Source organism: Octopus sinensis, linkage group LG4, assembly GCF_006345805.1.
Source record: "Octopus sinensis linkage group LG4, ASM634580v1, whole genome shotgun sequence".
Taxonomy (NCBI): Eukaryota; Metazoa; Mollusca; class Cephalopoda; order Octopoda; family Octopodidae; genus Octopus; species Octopus sinensis.
This window is the reverse complement of record NC_043000.1, coordinates 17,374,768-17,401,894: the sequence shown is the minus strand read 5'-3', so window position 1 is coordinate 17,401,894 and position 27,127 is coordinate 17,374,768. Positions and strand designations below refer to the sequence as shown.

The window sequence follows — 27,127 nt, the reverse complement described above, 5'->3', positions numbered from 1 at the left end:
GCACCATCCGTTCGTGTCCGTTGCCAGCCTCGGCTGGCCCCCGTGCCGGTGACATGTAAAAGCACCGTCCGCTCGTGGCCGTTTGCCAGCTCTGTCTGGCCCCGTGTCGGTGGCAAGTAAAAGCACCATCCGTTCGTGTCCGTTGCCAGCCTCGGCTGGCCCCCGTGCCGGTGACACGTAAAAGCACCGTCCGTTCGTGGCCGTTTGCCAACTCTGTCTGGCCCCATGTCGGTGGCACGTAAAAGCACCATCCGTTTGTGGCCGTTGCCAGCCTCGCCTGGCCCCCGTGCCGGTGACACGTAAAAGCACCATCCGTTTGTGGCCGTTCGCCAGCTCTGTCTGGCACCTGTGCAGGTGGCACGTAAAAAACACCCACTACACTCGCGGAGTGGTTGGTGTTAGGAAGGGCATCCAGCCGTAGAAACACTGCCAGATCTGACTGGGCCTGACGAAGCCTTCCAGCTTCACAGACCCCAGTTGACCCATCCAACCCATGCTAGCATGGAAAGCGGATGCTAAACGATGATGATGATGATGATGATATATATATATCAGGAGGATCTCTTGAGTTAGTAGATAGTTTCTGTTACCTAGGTGACCAAATTAGCAATGATGGTAAATGCTCTGAAAGTATTACTTCTAGAATAAGAATAGGATGGAGGAAGTTCAGAGAGCTACTACCTCTGTTGGCAATGAAAGGACTCTTTCTCTCAGAGTGAAAAGTAGATTGTATGAGGCTTGTGTATGAACAGCTATACTCCATGGCAGTGAGACGTAGGATCTGAATGCAGAGGACATGTGTAGACAAATGTGTTGAGAGAAAAGTTGGAAGTAAGCGGAATCAAATGCAGCATGTGAGAGAGGAGACTACATTAGTTTAGACATGTGATGTGTATGAATGAAGACAGCTGTATAAGGAAGGGCTGGTCACTGAAAGTGGATGGTTCCTGTGGAAGAGGGAGACCCAGGAAGACATGGAATAAAGTGGTGAGGACGAATCTCAAGATGCTGGGGTTCATGGAGGAAATGAGAATGGAATGAGATGTCTGGTGATATGAGGTTCTAAAGAAGACCTGTCCATGTCAGTGAAATTGAGTTCTAGAAGTGTTGTTCTACCCACACATAATAAAATTTTCACACACCCTACCCTAACAAATCAAACTACATCTCTCCCAAACGGCATCTCTTCTATTCCTCATCATATACTATAATTATCCTCCACTCCCCAATTCTGTCTGCACTGTATTGTTGCTTTCCCCACCCCTTCTGTATACCCAGGTTCTTACCAGTCACTGCATTTCCCACCTACACTCCCTCCTTCCTGGCAATACCCTGTCACGTATATTATGACCTCCATGCCTTGAGGGTATGCCCTGGCACCTTCCTTACTCTACCATCCCATCTATGCTCAGAGTCTTGTCCCTTGTGAGTATACCCTGGCACTTTGCCCCCATCCCTCTCCTGGTCTCTCTCTCTCTTGCTGTCTCCCACTTTCTCTCTCTTTCCCTTACACTTCACTCTAGCAGGGCAACCAGGTATCTCCTCTGCAGCAGCATACCTGTTTCTGCCCTCATTCTTGATCACTCTCTCTCCTTCTCTTCCTCTTAGACAGTTATTTTAGCCTCTAACTCAGTTAACCTTATGTATATATACATATATATAAATATATACATACATATATATATATATATATATATATATACACACACATATATATATATATACATATATATATATATATTATATATATATATATATATATATATATATATATATATATATAATATATATATATATCATCATCATCATCATCATTATCATCGTCGTTTAACGTTCACTTTCCATGCTGGCATGGCTAGGACAGTTTGACAGAGGACTGGCAAGCAAGCCAGAAGGGTGCACCAGGCTCCAGTCTGATCTGGCAAGGTTTCTACAGCTGGATGCCATTCCTAACGCCAACCTTTCAAAGAGTGTAGTGGGTGCTTTTTAAATGCAACCGACATGAGGGCCAGTCAGGCAGTACTGGCACTGACCATGCTTGAATGGTGCTTTTCATGTGCCGCTGGCACGGGAACCAGTCAGGAGGCACTGGCACCAATCAGGCTCAAATGGTACGTTTTATGTGCTACTGGCACAGGACCAGTCTACGGATTAGATGATTTGCCGAAACCAATTTTTGGATTTTATTACAATGGTCAGAATATTGTTTGTTTAAGATTAAAAATCTATCAGTTATTAGAACTGACAATGCTGGTATCATGGATTCAATGACAGCATCCACCAGAAGCATAAAGAAGTTCCATCATTACTTGTGTTGCTGTATTTGTCTTTCTTTGAAACTGGCACTATCCCATTTTGGGGCTGAATGTCTTTTGAGAAACTCACGGTTTTGGGGAGCAGAAACTTAAAAGTTTTCTGATTCTTCAACCAAACAGCTTATAGCCAGTTGTATCTTGCTATGAATGATAAAGAACTATTGAAGATTTTAGACAGTTGTCAACTAAATGCTTATCAATTGAGCCTGTTATGATTAGAATTTTGAATCAGTGATGATGATAAGAATATGCATTATTGCTTTTTACATCTAATTTTAAATCATGTTCAAGAAGATGCTGATAAGTTTTTAGAATAAAATACATTTGAAACAATGGTATATCCTGGTTATTGACCGAAACTTTGGTATTTGATCAACTCTATTGTACATATCTTTACACTACCAACTAGCAAAATAGACCATCTTCATCCTACTTCTAATATTGAAGAATTTTTAGATCATAATCCTAATCTTCACTCGTCTCGACAAAAATATTACAGAAATGGACAAGAAAAAGATAACAGCTGAAAGAAGAGATCTCAAGATTGTCTAATCTACCTTTACAAACTGGTCAAACATCGATTACCAAAAATCTTAACATATTGAAGAACATTAAATGTTTTTTTCCATAGGAAATATTTTGAGACATGTAAAGGATCAATTTATTCCTCTTTTGAAATAAATAAATTCAAATTACAAGTAACAGGTTTTGAATTACAATATAATAGTAATTATTTGCTTAAATAATCCAACACTACAAATAATGAAAACATTTGGAGAATTTTTTTTTTATCAAAATAATACTGGTGAAAATCCTTTTAAAAATATGCCAGCATTTGCTCTTAATCCTTTTACATTATTAATTAAAATACCAAGGGAGAAAGAATATTAGGTAACATGAATTTTATCAAAACAAAACCAGGAAATAGAATGCTTGGAGCAGATATCTCATTAAAATATGATCTGAAACTACATACTACAAACATGACCATTTAACTTTGGCAACACCAAATAAAACTTGTACAATAGACACATATTTAACCCAAGAATAAAGTAGCAATGATGGAAATACCGATTAACACATAAAACGCGACGGGTCACGATCGTGGCCGTCATGCACAGGTCGATAGGCCACGATCGTGGTCGTCATGCACAGGTCGATAGGCCACGATCGTGGCCGTCATGCACAGGTCGATAGGCCACGATCGTGGTCGTCATGCACAGGTCGATAGGCCACGATCGTGGTCGTCATGCACAGGTCGATAGGCCACGATGGTGATCGTCATGCACAGGTCGATAGGCCACGATCGTGGCCGTCATGCACAGGTCGATAGGCTACGATCGTGGTCGTCATGCACAGGTCGATAGGCCACGATCGTGGTCGTCATGCACAGGTCGATAGGCCACGATCGTGGTCGTCATGCACAGGTCGATAGGCCACGATCGTGGTCGTCATGCACAGGTCGATAGGCCACGATCGTGGCCGTCATGCACAGGTCGATAGGCTACGATCGTGGTCGTCAGGCCACGATCGTGGTCGTCATGCACAGGTCGATAGGCCACGATCGTGGCCGTCATGCACAGGTCGATAGGCCACGATCGTTGTCGTCATGCACAGGTCGATAGGCTACGATCGTGGTCGTCATGCACAGGTCGATAGGCTACGATCGTGGTCGTCATGCACAGGTCGCTAGGCCACGATCGTGGTCGTCATGCACAGGTCGCTAGGCCACGATCGTGGCCGTCATGCACAGGTCGATAGGCTACGATCGTGGTCGTCATGCACAGGTCGATAGGCTACGATCGTGGTCGTCATGCACAGGTCGACAGGACACGATCGTGGTCGTCATGCACAGGTCGACAGGCCACGATCGTGGTCGTCATGCACAGGTCGACAGGCCACGATCGTGGTCGTCATGCACAGGTCGACAGGCCACGATCGTGGTCGTCATGCACAGGTCGATAGGCTACGATCGTGGTCGTCATGTACAGGTCGATAGGCTACGATCGTGGTCGTCATGCACAGGTCGATAGGCTACGATCGTGGTCGTCAGGCCACGATCGTGGTCGTCATGCACAGGTCGATAGGCCACGATCGTGGCCGTCATGCACAGGTCGATAGACCACGATCGTGGTCGTCATGCACAGGTCGATAGGCCACGATCGTGGTCGTCATGCACAGGTCGATAGGCCACGATCGTGGTCGTCATGCACAGGTCGATAGGCCACGATCGTGGTCGTCATGTACAGGTCGATAGGCTACGATCGTGGTCGTCATGCACAGGTCGATAGGCTACGATCGTGGTCGTCATGCACAGGTCGACAGGCCACGATCGTGGTCGTCATGCACAGGTCGACCGGCCACGATCGTGGCCCAGGTGTATTTAATTTATGGGCGTTTATTGGGGTCTAATGTCACTGAAACGCTCCGATACCCCACAGAATGCAAGAGGACTAATTGTTCAAATAATAACTTTTCAGATGATGTAAAACTTGCCACCATTATATACTAAGAAGATATTTTAACTATTTTTTTTGTGTGCATGGTCGTGTCATTTTCATTAGTAAAGACATAGTTTCTTCGCTTCTTTTCAAATAAAGTAACTAGCATTATTTTTCCTTATTTGTCATTTTATTTGGTAAATTTTGATAAGTGTAACCTATTTGGTAAATTTATAGAGGTCGTATTAAAGTGTAATATTCCTTTGATATGTGGAAGCACTTCGTCGGTTCCGACGATGAGGGTTCCGGTTGATCCGAATCAACGGAACAGCCTGCTCGTGAAATTAACGTGTAAGTGGCTGAGCACTCCACAGACACGTGCACCCTTAACGTAGTTCTCGGGGATATTCAGCGTGACACAGAGAGTGACAAGGCCGGCCCTTTGAAAAAATACAGGTACAACAGAAACAGGAAGTAAGAGTGAGAGAAAGTTGTGGTGAAAGAGTACAGCAGGGATCACCACCATCCCTGCCGGAGCCTCGTGGAGCTTTTAGGTGTTTTCCTTTGATAACACTGGTTCGTGTAGAAGATCTCAATTAGTTTCTAGTGGTGACATGCTTTCTGCTAACACCGAATACATAAGGGACATAAATCTGCAATGTTTATATCCAGATTCAGTCCAATTGAATCGAGCACTTGGCTTCACAAACGTTAATTACTAACGTCTAGTTATACTCTTCATTGGATCGAAGATAATTCGCTGTGGATATTTCTTCAATTGTTTTAATTATTACATATCTACCTGAGGTAATGTATGCTGTCTACGTTTTAAGCCCCATCCTATCTCTCTTTTCGTCTTGCTAAATATTACAATTAATGAAGCCCGTCGACACCTCTCCCTTGCCTTATTTATGGTACTGTTACACAAAAGACTTTACTACTATGAGCAATGTTTATTTTTATTTGTAAAAATGAATCCAATGACCCAGTCTTCAGTGGTGTGACAGTTCTTACAATATAAAGTGTTAAAAATAATTTTGTTTAATAATAAAGCTGTTCTTAAACAATTGCAGCGTGGAAGGTGTTTATATGCCATTTAAGAAACACACAAAAACCGTTCGATTCACTTCAACATTTAAGTTTAAATTGTCAAAATATTTTCGTCGCTTTAAGACCGCGACCTCTCCACTGACAAAAATCCGTGCTGCATCTCTTCTGTTGTTTTTTCTTCTGAGATGCATCACGGATTTTTGTCAGTGAAGAGGTCGCGGTCTTAAAGCGACGAAAATATTTTGACAATTTAAACTTAAATGTTGAAGTGAATCGAACGGTTTTTGTGTTTCTTAAATGGCTTATAAACACCTTCCACGCTGCAATTGTTTTCGTTTCTGCACACGATCTCAGATCAAGTCACTTGCTATGCAAGTACATCTCCGTAAAACTGTTCTTATATTTATAACTAGCAATGTAGGAATGCCAATGAAGGAACCACTTTATGAAACATATTGTCAGTTCTGACAAAAGAACGTGAAGTTGTATTAAATTTATGAATGGCCAATTATGGTTCATCTTTGACCAGCTAGAAATGACCCTGTAAATTTTCTTCAAACTGCATATTACCGTCTTAAAAGGCGGGAAAGACATTGGATAATTTTGGTACACTGCCAGAAAAATAAAAATAAAAAACCGGATTGGTAATGACTGGAACACTTTTGATCATGGAACCCGTCTATCAGGGCTGACCTGGGGCTAAACAAGTTATGTAACGCATGTTTTGATACGATAAATGTGAATCTTACTGCATGAAATTTTTACTAATGTTTAATGTGACAAACTGGGAGGATGGGACAACGTAGAATTAACTGAATGTTCTTTATTTGTTTTCTAACGAAAGACCTCGTCCGAAACATTAGTTTATGCTTATCACGGGACTCTGACACGCATCGTGTTTGTTTGTAACCAAACTAGTATCTGTTTTAGCTTTTCATATCTTAAGTTGAATTTTTAGTGGTGGGAGTGGTTGGTTTATTTTTACTTTTCATGCAACCCATGTATACAAAACGAGTACCATTCATGGACTAAAGTCGATTCACTTGACAATATGCCATCGTCTTACAAATGCTTGTCTTGGTTCTGATATCGGCCGAAGTGTTTTTATGTGCTGGCGGAGGATCACTTGGCCTTGTACTTGGACAAGTAAATTTACCTTTCGTATGGACAGCGACACTTTAATTCATGCCTTCTTTGGCGATCTTTCGTCTCTAGTAGACCTTTCCGTCGATTTCCGTAAAAAAAATTGTCCGATCAAATCCCTTATTTTCAGAGTTCAAATCCTGCGGACATCCTTCAGATGTTACCATAAAATACCACTGAAGCCCTGGGATTGATTTTATGTTTTCCCAAAATTATGCAGAAATTTTTGTATCAATATTAGAAATATATATTTTATCCCTTGAATAAACAGGGTCTGTTTTGATTTGCTTCACTAACTCATTTTTTCTTTCTTTCGTTCCAGATGTTGCTAGTGAGATAGAAGTGTTTGTTTCTTCTTTTTTTCACAAGATAAAACTCGAATTATTCCTACCAACTGATATACCAAATAATAATAAAGATAACGAATTGTGGTGTTGTTTGGACAGTTTTGTCAATGGACTTTGAAATATTGTAACTACTTTTTCTCCAACGAAGCTGACAGTCGTCTGCAACTGAGCCTCGTAATTATGGCAACCGAACCTCAGAAGTTGATGTTTGTACCCTTCAGTAGCGCCTTAGATGCTGGTTTATGGTATAAACTTTCAGAGAACAAACTCAATGTCTACGGATTAGACGAATCGCCGAAACCAGTTTTTGGATTTTATTACAATGGTTAGAATATCGTTTGTTTAATTTTTTACTATCTTGTTTCTATGTCAAGCAGTTCTCTTAGGGTGACGATTTTCCAATAAAGAAATTTCAGGGTGACGACTTTCCACTTCATGATGACAAATATACACACTTCACACACTTGTGATGATGTGTTGTTATCCTCAAATCAGAGAGCTAATCAGAATGCTTGCAACAGAGTGGGCTCTGCTGAAGCACCAAGGAAGTAGATTAGGTCTGTCACCCAATTACATGTGCAATCCATTTGACAGACATCTCTGCAGTCACCATCTACTTAATTTCACTCACAGTATTTGGGTTAACCTGAGGCTATAGTCGAATGCACTTGTCAAAAGTGCAGTACAGTGAAATTGAAACCGGATTCAAGAGACTGTGAGGTGAACTTCTTAACCACATCATACCTGCAACCATCTGTGTGTGTCATCATCATCATCATCGCTTAACGTCCGTTCTCCATGCTAGCATGGGTTGGACGGTTCGACCGGGGATCTGGGAAGCCAGAAGGCTGCACCAGGCTCCGGTCTTATCTGGCAAAATTTCTACAGCTGGATGCCCTTCCTAACGCCAACCACTCCGTGAGTGTAGTGGGTGCTTTTTACGTGCCACCTGCACTGGTGCCAGGCGAGGCTGGCATCGGCCACGGTCGGATTGGTGCATTTTATGGAAGCCAGTCAAGGCGGCACTGGCTTCGGCTGTCAAGGCGGCACTGGCTTCGGCTGTCAAGGCAGCACTGGCTTTGGCTGTGTGTGTGGTAATTTTTATAAGATAGAGATTGATAGTAACTTTGAAGTTTCAGCTTTCTTGTTTCATTATTCATGTGTGATGGTGAGTTGAATTAGCCAAAACTACTTTGGAATTACTGTCAACCTTTTCCTTTTAAAAATTAATAAATACTAGCAGGATCTGTGAATATTTCATGGAATTAATGGTGAACCTATTGGGTTATTTCTGAAAATTTTATCCCAAATGCCTGAAAGTGTAGCCTCTGTTGTGTCTGTATGGAAAGATAGTCACTCATCTGCTACTCATTGAAAAATAAAAGAAATTGGAATATGGTGATTAATTAATGCACTTTATATATACACTTTATATACTTTATGCACAATTTTATAGATTTAATACACAACACTCATAAAATAAATATTTACTTTTATTTTTCCATTTCCCCCATAAAATAAAAAAATATCCTATACATATGATACAATCTTTAGTTAAATTGTATATATCTCCCACATAAATAAGTGTGAATATTTCACGGAATTGCATTTATTTGCATGCATTAAGTGATAGGTGATATAAAACACTTAATCCAATTAAAAAAAAATACACTTTTCACTATTCAATCTCCTCCATCTCTCTCCCCATCTCTCTTTTCCTCTCTCTCTCTCTCCTGTCCTCCCTTTTTTCTGTACCTTTCTTTAACCTCACCATCAGAACATCACCTCTCTGCTAAAATTATATTTCTAACTCTCTTTCTCTATATCACTACCTTCAACTAACTTTTTTGGATCACATAATAAATATTATGTTCCCCCTACATCATGTCATGGATGCTTCTCTCTCCCTTTTCCTATCTGACTTTTCACCCTAACCTCTTTTTCCCTTCAACTAACGATGTGAAAGCATTACAATTACATTCCCTCTACCTCAAATCATGGACGCTTCTCTCTCCCACTTTTCTTTCTCCTTCTTTTTCTTTTCTCTAATCATGTGAAAGTGTTACCGAAGAGGTAAGTAACGTAATGACAAGCAGAATTATTATAAGATGGACTTTATTAAGAAGTACTGAATAATCCTTCAGTTTAATGTTAAATTGTTTCCCAAGCTGGCCGAAGCTTTGTGAGTGGATTTTGGTTGATAGAAACTGAAAGAAATTTATATATATATATATATATATAAACATATATACACACACACACATACATACTTTAATTCTTTTACTTGTTTCAGTTATATATATATATATATCAACACCGGTTGTCAAGCAGTGTGTTCTCATGTACATATTTACTTCTACTTTTTTTTTGCTTTATTGACCAGGATATTCCAGTGGGCCATGTCGGCTGAGCCTTGATTTCACTGCCTTTGACAGGTATGTTAATTATAAATACTTCTATATTTTAGTTTCATCTTTGTTGACTGAGATTTCACTCTAGCACCTAAAAGGACAATCCCCTATTTGTGGAAGAAGACATAGGCTTGTGTCCCTCTGCAGACATATGTCTCCTTCTACACATACAGGCTTGTCTTTTCAGGTACTTGTGCCACTTTAAAGCAGAAACACTTTTTAAGTGAGACAGCTCTCAACACGACTTATTTCACACTTGTTAGGTGCCACAACATAGCTGGTTCAACAGTTGATTGATACCTCAACATGATTAGTGTAACAATTATGAGATGTTTCAATACAGATGTCTCAACATGGCTACTTCAACAGCCTAAACAAGATATCTTTTATTTGTTTTAGTCATTGGACTACAGATATGCTGGGGCACCACCTTGAAGGGTTTAGTGCAAAGGTTCTCAATGGGGGCCATGTGGCACCCCAGAATGAAACTTATCAACATGGCTGGTTCGTAGCTGAAAACATGTATGTTAGTACGACTGATTCAACAGTTATGAAATAACTCATGTAGAAGGAAGATACTTAACCCTTCAGCATTCAGATTTCTCTATCAAATTTAATGCTTATTTATTATCATTGTTTTAAATTAGTCATGTATAGTTTTGAGACTTCAATGATTTGATAATTCATTTTTAAAATGACATGGTAGGGTAGAAGTGAGAGGCCAGAATATAAAACAGGTAGAAAATTTGAGCCAGATATGGCTGCTGCTGCATTACTGCACCTGTGCTGGTGCTGCATTACTGCACTGTGCCAGTGCTGCATAAACGTACCTGTGACAGTGACATATAAAAAGCACCCAGCACACTCTTAAGTGGTTGGCATTAAGAAGGGCATCCAGCCATAGAAACTATGCTACATCAGACAGTTGGATTCTGGGCAGCTCCCTGTTAACCAGCTCCATGTCAGACTGCCCAACCCATGCCAGCACGGAGACCAAATGTTGAGCAATGCTGATGATCACCATCATGTGATTGCGTGTGAATTGTGAGTGTATCATAATGCAGGTGTTTCAAAAGTTTGACTCTCTCTGCTGTCACAATCACATATCTTATGCTCATAATTAACACAACTCAGATATGTTTCACATATCATATCAATGACTTCATGTTCAATTCTTTGGGCTGTTTATTTTTAAGGTGTCTGATAGTCATCAGTATTATGGTTCCAGTAAGGCAGTAAGCTGGCAGAGTCATTTGTATGTTGGACAAAATGCTTATTTCTTTATTGCCTACAAGGTGCTAAGCTTAGAGGGGACAAACAAGTACAGACAAATGGATTAAGTCGATTACATAGACCCCAGTGCGTCACTGGTACTTAATTTATCGACCCCGAAAGGATGAAAGGCAAAGTCGACCTCGGCAGAATTTGAACTCAGAATGCAGTGGCAGACGAAATACCACAAAGCATTTCACCTGTCATGCTAACGTTTCTACCAGCTCGCCACCTTTGGACAAAATGCTTAGCAGCATTTTGTCTGTCTTTATGTTCTGATTCAAATTCCACCATGGTTGACTTTACCTTTCATCCTTTCAGGGGTTGATAAAATAAGTACCAGTTAAGAACTGGGGTTGATGTAATTGACTAAGCTCCTTCAGCTAAAATTTGCTGGCTTAGTGGTTAGGGTATTCTGCTCACAGTCATATAGTTGTGAGCTTAATACCTGGTGGCATTTCGTGTTCTTGAGCAAGACACCTTATTTCTTGTTGCTCCAGTCCACTCAGCTGGCAAAAATAAGTAGTACCTGTATTTCAAAGGGCCAGTCTTGTCATATTCTGAGAACTATGTTAAGGGTATGCATATCTGTGGAGTGCTCTGTTACTTGCATGTTAATTTCATGAGCAAGCTGTCCCATTCATCAGATCAACTGGAACTCTCATTGTCATAGCTGACAGAGTGACAGTTATTATGGCTTCAATACTCATGAACTGTCTTGATCCCTCACATCTGAAGAAGCTTGCTTTGCCACCACATAGTTTCAAGTTCAGTTCCACTTTGTGGCATCTTGGGTGAGGGTCTTCTACCATAACCCCTGGCCTTGTGAGTGAATTTGGTTGATGGAAACAATGTGGAAATCCACCATATACTCTTTTACTTGTTTCAGTCATGTGACTGTGGCCATGCTGGAGCACCACCTTTAGTCGAGCAAATTGACCCCAGGACTTATTCTTTGGAAGCCTAGTACTTATTCTATCGGTCTCTTGTGCCAAACTGCTAAGTTACAGGGATGTAAACACACAAGCAATGTTGGGGGGGACACACACATACATATATATATATATATATATATGTACATATATACGACGGGCTTCTTTCAGTTTCCGTCTACCAAATCCACTCACAAGGCTTTGGTCGGCCCGAGGCTATAGTAGAAGACACTTGCCCAAGGTGCCACGCAGTGGGACTGAACTCGGAACCATGTGGTTGGTAAACAAGCTACTTACCACACAGCCACTCCTACAAGTAAAAGAGTATATGGTGGATTTCCACATTGTTTCCATCAACCAAATTCACTCACAAGGCCAGGGGTTATGGTAGAAGACCCTCACCCAAGATTCCACAAAGTGGAACTGAACTTGAAACCATGTTATGGGGAAATATTACCTTATCTGGAAAGAGGCTGGGGTTGGTGACAGAAGGTCATCTGGCCATAGGAAATCCACCTCAAAGAAATTTTGTCAAACCCATGCAAGCATGTAAAAGTGAATGTTAAAACAACAACAATGATGATGATGATGTTGAAAATGATCTGTTTTATTCCAGCAAAGCTGAGGCACCACCACGCCATTGTAAAGCAGAAGGCTTGTTATATCTGGTGAACACCATTGAAGCATTCAAGAACTTCAAGCAAAAAGAGATTTTGCAAGCAACAGCAGAGCAGGTGAGTGACCACCATGTTAAGCATTTTAAACGTAAAGTTGATTTTGTCATGAGAATTCAGAAATTTCAAGTTAATGTGAAATAATTTTTAACTATAGGCGCAAGTGTGACTGTGGTATGAAACTTGCTTACCAACCACATGGTTCTGGGTTCAGTCCCACTGCATAACACCTTAGGCAAGTGTCTTCTACTATAGCCTTGAGCTGACCAAAGCCTTGTGAGTGGATTTGGTAGATGGAAACTGAAAGAAGCCTGTCGTATATATGTCGGTGTGTGTGTGTTTTTGTCTGTATTTGTCCCCACCACCATCACTTGACAACCAATGTTGGTGTGTTTGCATCCCCGTAACTTAGACATTCGGCAGAAGAGACTGTTCTGTTATAGGCTATCGATTAAGTGCACCACCTGTAACATGATTTGAACTCAGAACAAAAAGAACCAGAACACATGCTTCAAGGCTTCTGGTCATATATTCTTACTGTTATGTTATGGATTGGTACTTTTTTTTAATCAACTCTGAAAGGACGAATGGTAATGTTGCTCCTGGTGGGATTTGAATTCAGAGCAAATACTACATGGTATTCATTCCAATGTTCCAGTGACTACCAATTCACCATCTTCAACTCTTTAGCATTTAAACCAGCTATAACTGGTTCAAATTTTCTACCTGTTTTATATTCTGGCCTCTCACTTCTACCCTACCATGTCATTTTAAAAATGAATTATCAAATCATTGAAGTCTCAAAACTATAAGATAATACATGACTAATTTAAAACAATGATAATAAATAAGCATTAAATTTGATAGAGAAATCTGAATGCTGAAGGGTTAAGTATCTTCCTTCTACATGAGTTATTTCATAACTGTTGAATCAGCTTTATATGACTGTGAGCAGAATACCCTAACCACTAAGCCAGCAAATTTTAGCGGAAGGAGCTTAGTCAATTACATCAACCCCAGTTCTCAACTGGTACTTATTTTATCAACCCCTGAAAGGATGAAAGGTAAAGTCAACCATGGTGGAATTTGAATCAGAACATAAAGACAGACAAAATGCTGCTAAGCATTTTGTCCAAAGGTGGCGAGCTGGTAGAAACGTTAGCATGACAGGTGAAATGCTTTGTGGTATTTCGTCTGCCACTGCATTCTGAGTTCAAATTCCGCCGAGGTCGACTTTGCCTTTCATCCTCTCGGGGTCGATAAATACATGTTTTCAGCTATGAACCAGCCGTGTTGATAAGTTTCATTCACATCTGTTGAAGAAACCGTGTTGTGACACCTAACAAGTGTGGAATAAGTCGTGTTAAAGAGCTGTCTCGCTTGTTAATCCAGCCATGTTGAGATACCTCATGGCTGAACTAGCCATGTTGAGATGTCTGGCAATTGTTTTGACTCAACAGTTGTTCTTATATCTTTTATGACAAAGAATTTGCAATAAAGTTTACAATGGGTGTGATTGAGAAGTAGGATATGTAAAAGTAGTTTGGTTACTTTTAATAATTATTATTATTATTCTTGTGTGGAAGGTGTTTGTAAGCCATTTAAGAAACACACAAAAGCCGTTCGATTCACTTCAACATTTAAGTTGAATTTGTCAAAATATTTTCGTTGCTTCAGTGAACAGGTCGAGGTCTTAAAGCGACGAAAATATTTTGACAAATTAAAGTTAAATGTTGAAGTGAATCGTACGGCTTTTGTGTGTTTCTTAAATGGCTTACAAACACCTTCCACGCTGCAATTGTTTTCGTTTCAGCACACGATCTCAGATCAAATCACTTGCTATGCAAGTACATCTCCGTAATTATTATTATTATTATTATTATTATTATTATTATTATTATTATTATTATTATTATTATTAGTAGTAGTAGTAGTAGTAGTAGTAATCATATAATGTGGTCAAATGATTATTTAACCCTTTAGTATTCATATTCTGTCAAAGGTAAGGGTGGCGAGGTGGGGCTCGTGGGGTCCAAATTAACCCCCTCCCCCCACTCCATTCATAATGTCTTCCGGTCTGTTCTATCATTCGATTTTATTACATCTTATAATTTTTGTTAAATTTTTAATGCCATTTTTTTTGTATCACCATTCGTTCATCTAACCCCCAAATCAGATTGTATTGTCCCATCTTTGTTGGACCCTTATGGGTAATAAAAAAAATCCCTTTAGCATTCAAATTATTCTGTCAAAAGTAATGCTTATTTATTCACATTGTTTTGATTTAATCATGCATTATCTCATAGCTTTGAAATTTCAATGATGTGATTGCTTATTTTGAAAGTAATATTGTCATATCAGTGTGAAAGATTGCAAATGGTTGGTTTGAGCATAAAAGATTTTGAATATTTGGGCCAAATATGGCTGGTTTAACCCTTTAGCATTTAAACTGGCCATATCCGGCCAAAAGTATTCTGTCTGTTTTATGTTCAAACTGGCCAGATCTGGTCTCTCACACCAACCCTACAAAATCGTTTTAAAAATTAACAGCTTCCTCATCAAAATCTCATAGCTACAAGATAATACCTGATTAGTTCAAAACAAAGTGGATAAAAAAGCATTAATTTTGGTAGAATAATGTGAACAGTAAATGGTTAAATGCTAAAGGGTTAAGACTTGCTGAATGAAAACCCATTATTGTTAATAAAGTGTTCTTAATGCTATCATTTATTTTCAGATATTCAATGATATTAAGTCAGGGAAAGCAATGGAGAACCCCAACCTACTCACTCAGTTTATCATGCTGTCCTTTGCTGTAAGTAGATGCAATGATCATATTTTATTTCTTTGTTTAATCACTGTTTTGTTGACTAAATCATTATGGTAGTGGACAACTGGTCAAGGGGTCAGTCGCTCATAACCTCTCACTGGGGCTCTACAGCATCCAGAGCCAAAACCTTTGACTATTAACAGCTTTGTTTACTCAGCTGTAAATGGGTACCACAGGCTGATGATTATTGTTGCTTTTGTCATTTAACTCTTTGTGAGTCTTGATCAAGAAGATCAGTAATGAAAGGCCAAGCTGTTTATTTAGTTTTAGCTTATCCCAGACTACAAAATACAAAGTGTCTTTCTTATTTTAAGATGAGGTGTGGCTCTGTGTGATTAAGAAGTTTGCTTTGCAACCATGCACACGCAGGAGTGGCTGTGTGGTAAGTAGCTTGTTTACCAGCCACATGGTTCCGGGTTCAGTCCCACTGCGTGGCATCTTGGGCAAGTGTCTTCTGCTATAGCCCCGGGCCGACCAATGCCTTGTGAGTGAATTTGGTAGACGGAAACTGAAAGAAGCCTGTCGTATATATGTATATATATATAAGTGTGTGTGAATATGTTTGTGTGTCTGTGTTTGTCCCCCTAGCATTGCTTGACAACCGATGCTGGTGTGTTTATGTCCCCGTTACTTAGCGGTTCGGCAAAAGAGAATAAGTACTGGGCTTACAAAAGAATAAGTCCCGGGGTCGAGTTGCTCGATTAAAGGCGGTGCTCCAGCATGGCCGCAGTCAAATAACTGAAACAAGTAAAAGAGTAATGTGGTTTTCAGTTCAGTCTCACTGTGCAGCCCATTCTTTGGGCAAGTATTTTCTACTGTAACCTGGGTCAACCAAAGCTTTGTGAGTGGATTTGGTAGATAGGAACTGAAAGAGGTCAGTCATTGTGTATGTATATATATATATAAAATTTAGATTCAGATGAATATGGTACTTAAGTTGAGGCACCAGAATTTAGTACGGTATTATCCATGCAATTTCAAAATAAGGTGATTAAAATTAAAATAAGCAACAATTACCTCTGGATATCCTGGTTGCTTATTTTGATTATATATATATTCTCTCTCTTTTTCTCTTTTACTTGTTTCAGTCATTTGACTGCGGCCATGCTGGGGCACCGCCTTTAGTCGAGCAACTTGACCCCGGGACTTATTCTTTGTAAGCCCAGTACTTATTCTATCGGTCTATTTTGCCGAACCGCTAAGTGACGGGGACGTAAACACACCAGCATCGGTTGTCAAGCAATGCTAGGGGGACAAACACACACATACACATATATATATATATATACATATATACGGCAGGCTTCTTTCAGTTTCCGTCTACCAAATCCACTCACAAGGCATTGGTCGGCCCGAGGCTATAGCAGAAGACACTTGCCCAAGATGCCACGCAGTGGGACTGAACCCAGAACCATGTGGTTGGTAGGCAAGCTACTTACCACACAGCCACTCCTGCGCCTATATATATATATATATATATATATATATATATATATATATATATATATATATATGTATATATATATATATATGTATATATATATATATATAATGTATGTATATATATATATATATATATATATATTATATATATATATATATATATAATATATATATATATATAATATATATATATATATATACGCACACACGGACACACACACACATATCTGTACATAGGTGTGTGTATGTGTGTGCTTATGTTTTCTTGTCTCCCTATCATGTATTATAGATAAATGTCACCATCATACGATGAAGTCATTTGTTTGCAATCTTCCATGAAAATACGTTTGGCCGTGTACTGTTCATGTTCAAAGTACTTGGGATATATTGGTTTGAAACAGATTAGTGTTGGTGACAGGAAGAGCATCTGGCTGTCGAAAACTTGCCTCAAAAAATTTTATTTGTTGCATGCAGACATGGAAAAGTGGATGGAGAAATGATGAGGACAAGGAAGTTAATGGTGATTGTGATGATGCTTGGTGTGATTTCAAAGAAACTTGGCTGCTATTTCTAGCTGACTGAACGACCATGTAGAGGCTGTGGTATAGTTTAATGCTGAAAAGTGGGTAACGCTATAGATTTGCTAAGTGTGTACCAGCTCACAAAGCTGAGCTCAAGTCCTTTTAAAAGCCACGAGAGAAACAGTAAGAGTATAACTCTACTTCTAACTATATTACTCTCACTCTAGAGTAAATGAAGTCTGTGTGTTTATACACATGTGTTTAAGAATATGTCTGTAAGTATGTAAGAGATAATGTGTGTGAGTGTGACATAGCTGATCTCATTACCCGCTGTTGTACTGTTTAAATCCACTTATTCCTGTTATTTGTAATTTCCTGCTTTAGCGTACAGTCTGATTTCCTCAATGGTCCTTGACATACTTGCTGAAGATAAAGCCACCTTTGGTGACCCAATCATTCTTTAACCCTTTCATTACCAACCCGGCTGAAACCGGCTCTGGCTTTGTAGTACAAATGTCTTGTTTTCATAAGTTTTGAATTAAAATCTTCCACCAAACCTTAATCACAATTTACGTTCCTAACAATAGCTGAATGATAACTAAGTTATTTTACTAAATTCTTTGTTATACTTAAAGTAATTGGAAGAAACACAGAGCATCTCAACAGAAATACAGTAACAAAAGGGTTAAGGAATTAACAAGCATTTGTGTTTGTGTGTGTATGTGTGTGCTGCAATACAAATTCCAAAATATTAATTTGTTGCAAGGCTCAAAGCCAAATATTTCTGAAAGACGTTATAGTCAATTGGATTGATTCCAGTACATAACTAGTACCATTTTATGCACTTACATAATTATATATGGCAAATGTACAGGCATAGTTGGCAATCAGTGAAGTAGTAAAATAAATTCCTTTCAATGCTTAGATGGTTATGATGAAATAGTTAATAGGCACCGGCATGGCTGTCTGGTAAGAGGAATGCTTCCCAACCACATGGTTTGGGTTCAGTCCCACTGCATGGCACTTTGGGCAAGTGTTTTCTACTATAGCCCCAGGTTGACCAAAGCCTTGCAAATGAATTTGGTAGACGGAAACTAAAAGAAGCCCATTGTATGTGTGTGTGGGTATATATATATATATATCCCTCTCTCTCTTTCACCTACCGAATTTAATCACAAAGCTTCGGTCGACTCGGGGCTATAGTGGAAACACCTATCCAAAGTGCCACGCAGTGGGACTGAACCCCGAAACCATGTAGCTAGATATATATATATATATATTTAATCATTAATTAAAATCTCAGGGTTGCAAAAATATTTATCAAAAAAATTCTTAGCTACCAGTGGTCTAGTGAGAAGGAAAAAATTTAGTCAGTAGACTATACATTATTCAGAGGAGAAAAAAAAAATATATATGTCTATGTGTGTGTCTTTGTGTTTATCTCCCCACCATTGCTTGACAACCGATATTGGTGTGTTTATATCCACATAACTTGGTTTGGCAAAAGAGACATATGGAATAAGCCTTGGGGTCGATTTCTTTGACTAAAACCCTTTAAGGTGGTGCTCCAGCATGGCTACAGTCGAATGACTAAAACATGTAATGGAGTAAAAGAGCTTCAGTTAGTTACCTGGGTAATCTATCAGTAGTGGAGAAGGGTGCATTGTAGCCAGAATAAGGACAGGGTGGGAAAAGTTCAGAGTTCCTAACTTCTACTGAAAGCAATAGGATTAGCTCTTTGAGTGACAAGTAGCTTGTACGTTACCTGTGTATAAAGTGCAGTGCTGCATAGTAGTGAGATGTAAGTACTGAATGCAAGTGAAGGTTGGAGAGAAATGAAACAAGCACGCTCTGCTGTGTATATGACTGGTGTGATACAAACAGCTGAGGGATAAGCTATGTATAAAAGGAATCAGTTGTAGTGTGCAAGGATGAAGACTGCATTGGTGTAGACATGTGATGCATGTAGATGTAGAGGATAACAGATGGGTGCAAAGAAGTGTCATGATATCCAAATGGAAGAAAACTGTTGAAGAGGAAAACCAAAGAAGACTTTGAGCAGAACTGATAAAAGCTGATCTCAAGATGTTGAACCTCACAAGGTGATGACACACAAAAAAAAATAATAAAAAATGGTGGAATGGTGTGTTGGAAAGGAGTTGTTTAACTCAAGCTAACCTAGAAAAGTGAATTTAAAAAATAAAGTGACTTGCTCAAAAACACACCACACACACCAGGTGGGAATCAAACTCACTACCTCATGATTCTAAGTCCAATGCTCTGACCACTGAGCCATGTGCCTTAGTGACCAGGATATTCAGCATGTTGTGTCCTTGAGCAAAGGACTATTTCTCATTGTTCCAGTTCACTCAGTAGCTTACCTTTCCCTTGGATAACATAGGTGGCATGGAGAGGAGAGGCTGGTATGCATGGGTGATTGTTGATCTTCCATAAACAAACTTGCCTGGACTTGTGCCTCAGAGGGTAACCTTGGTACAATCTGTGTGTTGTGTGTGTGCATGTGTGTGGTGTGAGTGAGTGTGTGTGTGTGTGTGTGTATATATACATATATACATACTGGATTTATATATATATACATATATACATATGGCGTTAGGAAGGGCATCCAGCTGTAGAAACACTGCCAGATCTGACTGGCCTGGTGCAGCCTTCGGGCTCCCCAGACCCCAGTTGAACCGTCCAACCCATGCTAGCATGGAAAGCGGACGTTAAACGATGATGATGATGATGATACATACTGGATTTAAACAGTCAAAAATTGTGAAGCATGACTGTCACCACTACTACATGAACCTGAAGATTGCAGAATTTAATGCATGAAAGTACTAGTTCAATCAGAATGAACATTTAACATTCTATTATTTTATTTTATTATATTATATTAAATTATATTATATCATTATAAGATTGTAAATAAAACGTGAAAATCAGACACGGTTGAAATTCCTTTTATTAATATATATATATAAATAAAAACTTACTTGGAGAAGAGAAACGACGCGTGCGTTCGGTCATATAATAACAATGTAATAAATAAATAAATAAAATATATGCATATATACATATATGTACATACTTACATCTACATGTATATATACAAGCATATATATATATATATATGAGTATAGGACACCACAAATAAATGTAGAATGAGAAACGAAAACAAAATCAAACAAGGAAACAGACTTTTTTTAACAACGAAAAAACAGAGTACAGGACAAACAATACAAGGAAAATTCCCCTTCATCAGCTGTCCCTGATTCGGCTCAATGCGTGTTTCGAAGGTAAGGACAGAACACGGCCAGGCCGAAGCAGTCCTTCCTGCAAAAGGAATTAAATAAAATTCTTTTGCAGAGGGGTAAAACGAGTGACAAGAACAGGACGTAAAAGCAATACAAATGAAGAAAAGACAGTAGAAAAAACAGTATAAATAAGGAATAACAGGACAAGGCACACACACACCACATATATATATATCATCATCGTTTAACGTCCGTTTTCCGTGCTAGCACGGGTTGGACGGTTCGACCGGGATCTGGGAAGCCATGGAGGCTGCACCAGGCTCCAGTCTGATCTGGCAGTGTTTCTACAGCTGGATGCTCTTCCTAACGCCAACCACTCCATGAGTGTAGTGGGTGCTTTTTACGTGTAACTGGGTATGAAACTTCTTAATCACATAGCTATGTCTGTATTAGCCATGGCTAATGTAACCTTCCATTTTTTTCCCCAAAACAATATGATTTCAAAGAAATTTAGGTACTGTTGTTTCTAGCATGTTTAGTGTCTCTATATAGAGGCTCTCTTGTTAGCTCTGGCTTGTTTTTTTTTTTTACATGTGTCAAATGTAGCAGTAAACAACACTGAAAATGCAGTTTTCACATCATGTAGTTTATTACACACATGTGAGTGAGAACACTGAGATATTTTTGGTATCTAACATATGTCAGATACTGCGAGCGCTGCTTCTGATTGGTCAATCCATGGTGATGACCCGAGGTCACGGTGACAGCACTGCTTCTGATTGGTCAATCCATGGTGATGACTTCAGATCACGGTGACGGCACTACTTTTGTCATTCATAAGTTACAACTAAACGTGAAGAATTTAGTTATTGGGTTAATAAAATATGGTCGTTTATTCGTGTGTAATAAATAAAATACCAAACTCATTCCCTATGGATACCGTATTTATTACAACGAGTGGCTTGTAAACGTATCTAATGAGCGAAAGCCAGTTAGATACGTTTACAAGCCACTCGTAATAAATACGGTATCCATAGGGAATGAGTTTGGTATTCTCTCTGTATTAAACATTGTGGAAGCTGGGAGCCCATCTCTTACACTGGCTTGTGGGTTCCACAGCTGGGAACCACAAGTAGAAGGAATAAACATAGTGAACTGACACAACTTCATATCAAACTGACATTGAGAGGCAGACTCAGCCTGTCAGAAGTCTAGCATTATTTCCGTTTCCTTTTCAGTAATTTTTGTTAAATAACCTGTGTTGTTTTGTATATTTTATACAGGATCTAAAGAAGTACCACTATTACTACTGGTATGCCTTCCCTTGCATCTCTTTACCAGACAATGTCCTTGTTCACAAACAGAGACTACTGAAGGATTGTTTCACAAATGACATGGTAATTACATCTCAAACTGCTTCTTTTCTCTATTATATCTTTGTCGTTTTTGCTTTTTCCTTGTCTTCTATCAACTTTTTCTTTCTTCTGCACTTCCTTCTTTCTTCCTTATTGTGTGCTCTTCATCATCATCATCATCATGATTACTTGACATATTCTTTACTACCCACAAGGGGCTTTTCTTGCAGTAGAAGAAATAGCCAAATTTTTGGCTGCTATTTCTAAAAAGTTCGGTGTGTGGTAAAGTAAATTATTTTACTTTACCCTATTTTTATAAAGTAATATTTCAAATATACTGTAAATGGTCGTTTTACATACCGAACACTGCTCGGTCGAATTAATCAATAATTAATTAATTTTATCCTTTTTATTGACAATATATATATATATATATAATTTTACCTTTTTTTATTGACAATATATATATATATATATATATATGTGCACAGAGAGGACAAACAAGGACAGACAAACGGATTAGGTCGATTATATTGACCCCAGTGCGTAACTTGTACTTAATTTATCGACCCCGAAAGGTTGAAAGGCAAAGTTGGAATTTGAACTCAGAACTTAACGGCAGACGAAATATGGCTAAGTGTTTTGCCCGGTGTGCTAACGGTTCTGCCAGCTCACCACCTTCATCATGATTACTTAACATCTACTTTTCCATTCTTGCATGGGTCAGACAGAATTTCTGACCTCAGGAAGCTGAATCTTTCAGGCGAGATGACAAAGGACTGAGATATCCGGCACCCACAGGAGAAGTGTTAAGACCAATCCAGCTGGTGGTGTAAAGCGCTTGTGGTGGTGCCACGTAAAAACGCCCATGCAGCGCCACATAAAAGTGCCTGTGCAGTGCCATGTAAAAGTACCCATGCAGTGCCATGTAAAAGCATCCAGCACACTCTGTAAAGTGATTGGCATTAGGAAGGGCATCCAGCCTTAGAAACCATACTGTCTCAGACTGGAGCTTGGTTCAGCTCTCCAGCCTGCCAGCTCTGGTCAAACTGTCCAACCCATGCCAGCATGAACAATGGATGTTAAATGATGATGAATGTCCTCCATGTCACCATCCCTTACCTGTTTCAAAGCAAGTTGATATTTTGATATTTTCCCATGCCTGGAAGACTGGAGATGAACAGCATTGCTTGTATGGTGGTGATGCTTGTTTACAACCATCACATAATATTAAGACAAGAGTACACACACACACACACGATAGGTTTCATTCAGTTTCCATATACTGAATCCACTCACAAGGTTTTGTGACCTTGGGCTATAACAGACATTTGCTCAAGGTACCGTACAGTGGGATTGAACTCAAGACGATATAATTGGGAAGCAAGCTTCTCAATCGCACAACCACACCTGTACCTATTCTTATGCTTATTTATTTCTCTTTATTTCGGCGAGCTGGCAGAAACGTTAGCATGCCGGACGAAATGCGTGGCCGTATTTCGTCTGCCGTTATGTACTGAGTTCAAATTTCGCTGAGGTCGACTTTGCCTTTCATCCTTTCGGGGTCGATAAATTAAGTACCAGTTGCGCACTGGGGTCGATGTAATCGACTTAATCCGTTTGTCCGTCCTTGTTTGTCCCCTCTGTGTTTAGCTCCTTGTGGGTAGTAAAGAAATAGGTATTTCGTCTGCCGTTACGTACTGAGTTCAAATTCCGCCGAGGTCGACTTTGCCTTTCATCCTTTCGGGGTCGATAAATTAAGTACCATTTACGCACTGGGGTCGATGTAATTGACTTAATCCGTTTGTCTGTCCTTGTTTGTCCCCTCTGTGTTTAGCCCCTTGTGGGTAGTAAAAAAATATATTTATTTCTCTTACTTTTTCATCTAGTTCTTCTTTAATTATGTAAAATATAATTTGAATGTGTGTGTTTTGTTAAATATTCAACTTAGAATTTTATTAATCAACTAGGTGCAGATGCAGCTTTCATAAGAAGTTTGCTTCCCTACCGCATGGTCTTGGGTTCAATCCCACTGTGTGGAACGTTGGACAAACGTTTTCTTCTCTAGCTCTGGTCTGACCAAAACCCTGTGAGTGGTTTTGGTATGTGAGCGCATATATATCTTTGGTGTAAGCAAACAAACAGTGAAAAACGTAGGGCAGTGAGAAAGTGAATTATGACATTTGTATGAATAAATGAACTCTATTATTAACTGGTCATACATACTCTTTTACTCTTTTATTTGTTTCAGTCATTTGACTGCGGCCATGCTGGAGCACAGCCTTTAACCGAGCAACTCGGGACTTATTCTTTTGTAAGCCCAGTACTTATTCTATCGGTCTCTTTTGCCGAACCGCTAAGTAACGGGGACATAAACACACCAGCATCGGTTGTCAAGCAATGCTAGGGGGGACAAACACAGACACACAAACACACACGCATATATATACGACGGGCTTCTTTCAGTTTCCGTCTACCAAATCCACTCACAAGGCTTTGGTCGGCCCGGGGCTATAGCAGAGGACACTTGCCCAAGGTGTCACGCAGTGGGACTGAACCCGGAACCATGTGGTTGGTAAACAAGCTACTTACCACACAGCCACTCCTGCGCCTACATGTTCGTTTTAAACTGAAATTTATTGTAGCTGGTTTGTGAACAAGGTACATAACTCTGTTTGTTCCAATTGACTTTTTTTACTGAGAATAAAACAGGCTCCATACTTTACTTCACAGTTAGTTATTAGCAGTGAGAATAGGCAGCTGGAAAACTAGTCCCCCCCACACCCAGAAATAAACCATGCAAGCACAGGAGAAAAAAATTGAACATGAAAACAAAGAATATAAAACTGGAATAATACTGCTTAATATAATAATGTCTTAACTTGCAGATTATTTACTCTTTACTCTTTTACTTGTTTCAGTCATTTGACTGTGGCCATGCTGGAGCACCACCTTTTAGTCGAGCAAATCGACCCCAAAACTTATTCTTTGTAAGCCTTGTACTTATTCTATTAGTCTCTTTTGCCGAACTGCTAAGTTACGGGGACGTAAACACACCAGCATTGGTTGTCAAGTGATGTTGGGGGAACAAACACAGACACACAAACATACACACACACACAAACATACACACACACAAACACACACGCACACACACACACACACACACACACACACACACATACATATATACGACGGGCTTCTTTCAGTTTCCGTCTACCAAATCCACTCACAAGGCTTTGGTTGGTCTGAGGCTATTGTAGAAAACACTTGCCCATGGTGCCACGCAATGGGACTGAACCTAGAACCATGTGGTTCGTAAGCAAGCTACTTACCACACAGCCACTCCTACACCTACTATTGTTTATAATCCCTGAAATGTTGATATATAAATGTACATAATCCTTGGAATTTTGATATATTTGCAGCTTGAAAACCTCATGAAAGCCTATGATGAATTCCAGTCATTAAACAAAAGACTGCAAGCCTTTTTTTTATTTCAACAAACAAATGATGGTAAAATTATTGTACATCCTGTCAGCATGTTGACCAAGTTGATGTCTGAGAACCAAAAGGTTAGTATCGATGGCTAGTTATGTTTATGACCAAATTTCACACTAGTGATGTGTTAATGAACAATCACTGGTCAGCTGTGTTGAGTTCTCTGGTTAAATTTTAGCCTTTTTTGGTTTCTGTAATCTTGGTGTCTATATTTGTGAGTATGTGCATATGGACTGTGTTTCAGAGGTGATACTGTTACACTATGTATTTGTTTTTGTATGTGTAAATGCACCCTTGCTGGTGCTGTATAAGCATATAACGGGATGAGAGTTCCCCGCACTGGGTGGGTGCAGCTCACATCCTTTATATTAAATATTAATCGAAGGAAGAGTTAAGACTTCTGAATAACTTTAACTGTATAAATATTTATTTCTTGATTCACAATATATATTTCTTTACTACCCACAAGGAGCTAAACACAGAGGGGACAAACAAGGACAGACAAACGGATTAAGTCGATTACATCGATCCCAGTGCGTAACTGGTACTTAATTTATCGACCCCGAAAGGATGACAGGCAAAGTCGACCTCGGCGGAATTTGAACTCAGAACGTAGCGGCAGACGAAATATGGCTACGCATTTCACCCGGCATGCTAACGTTTCTGCCAGCTCACCGCCTTGATTCACAATATAAACATTTCCTTCCTCTGGGCGAATCGGCAGCCTAGGAGCTTATCGGCAGTAGTCAAGTAGAATGAGTTAATCCTGCTCGTTCAAGCATAACGGAGAGGCACCACGAGGTAGCTGCTTGAGAGAGCTGATGCAGATACGTCTGTCTTGTTCAGCTGCTGGCATCTAAGAGAGTGATACCAGAGAATTTTGCCGCTGCTATTTTTCTGCGCATGCGCACAAGGGAACTTCCGGCAGGCCTCCTGGAAGACTCCAACCCTGTGCATGCATGCTGGAGATTTCCAAGATGCCGTCACTATATATTTCTTTACTACCCACAAGGGGCTACACACAAAGGGGACAGACAAATGGATTACATCAACGCCAGTGCGTAACTGGTACTTAATTTATCGACCCCGAAAGGATGAAAGGCAAAGTTGACCTCGGCGGAATTTGAACTCAGAGCGTAACGGCAGACGAAATACAGCTACGCATTTCGCCCAGCGCACTAATGATTCTGCCAGCTCGCCGTCACTATAAACATATCCATACCACTGCTGTGTAAACTCACCCGTGCTGGTGGCATGTAAAAAACACCCAGTATACTCTGTTAAGTGGTTGGCGTTAGGAAGGGCATCTGGCTGTAGAAACCATGCCACAACAGACAATTAGAATCTGGACAGCTTCCAGCTAGCCAGCTCCATGTCAAACCGTCCAACTCATATCAGCATGGAAAGTGGACGTTAAATGATGATGATGTGTATAAGCTGTGTGTATGCATTTGTGAACGTGCCTATATGAGTTCGACTATGTATATGTACATGTGATGTCATTGTGTTTTACTGAGTGTATATATTTGTTTCTGCTTCAGTTGATAGTGTGATGCTGAGAGTGTATCTCTCTATATAAACGGCAGTTTGTCTGTCTGCGTGTCTGTGTGTCTGTCAGGTTGTACCCTC

At 39.7% G+C, this 27,127-nt stretch overlaps 1 protein-coding gene across 1 annotated transcript in view; it reads left to right on the top strand.

The window, feature by feature from the left end:
- Window positions 1-5,404: 5,404 nt before the first annotated feature.
- Window positions 5,405-27,127, top strand: part of LOC115210837 (ubiquitin-like modifier-activating enzyme ATG7) — a 48,455-nt gene continuing 26,732 nt past the window's right edge. Inside the window, exons 1-7 of the mRNA XM_029779586.2 lie at window positions 5,405-5,563; window positions 7,272-7,621; window positions 9,680-9,731; window positions 12,528-12,645; window positions 15,323-15,400; window positions 21,926-22,039; window positions 25,426-25,572. Of these exons, the coding sequence (XP_029635446.1) occupies window positions 7,477-7,621; window positions 9,680-9,731; window positions 12,528-12,645; window positions 15,323-15,400; window positions 21,926-22,039; window positions 25,426-25,572 (654 nt within the window). The 5' untranslated portion in view covers window positions 5,405-5,563; window positions 7,272-7,476. The remainder of the gene's footprint in view (window positions 5,564-7,271; window positions 7,622-9,679; window positions 9,732-12,527; window positions 12,646-15,322; window positions 15,401-21,925; window positions 22,040-25,425; window positions 25,573-27,127) is intronic.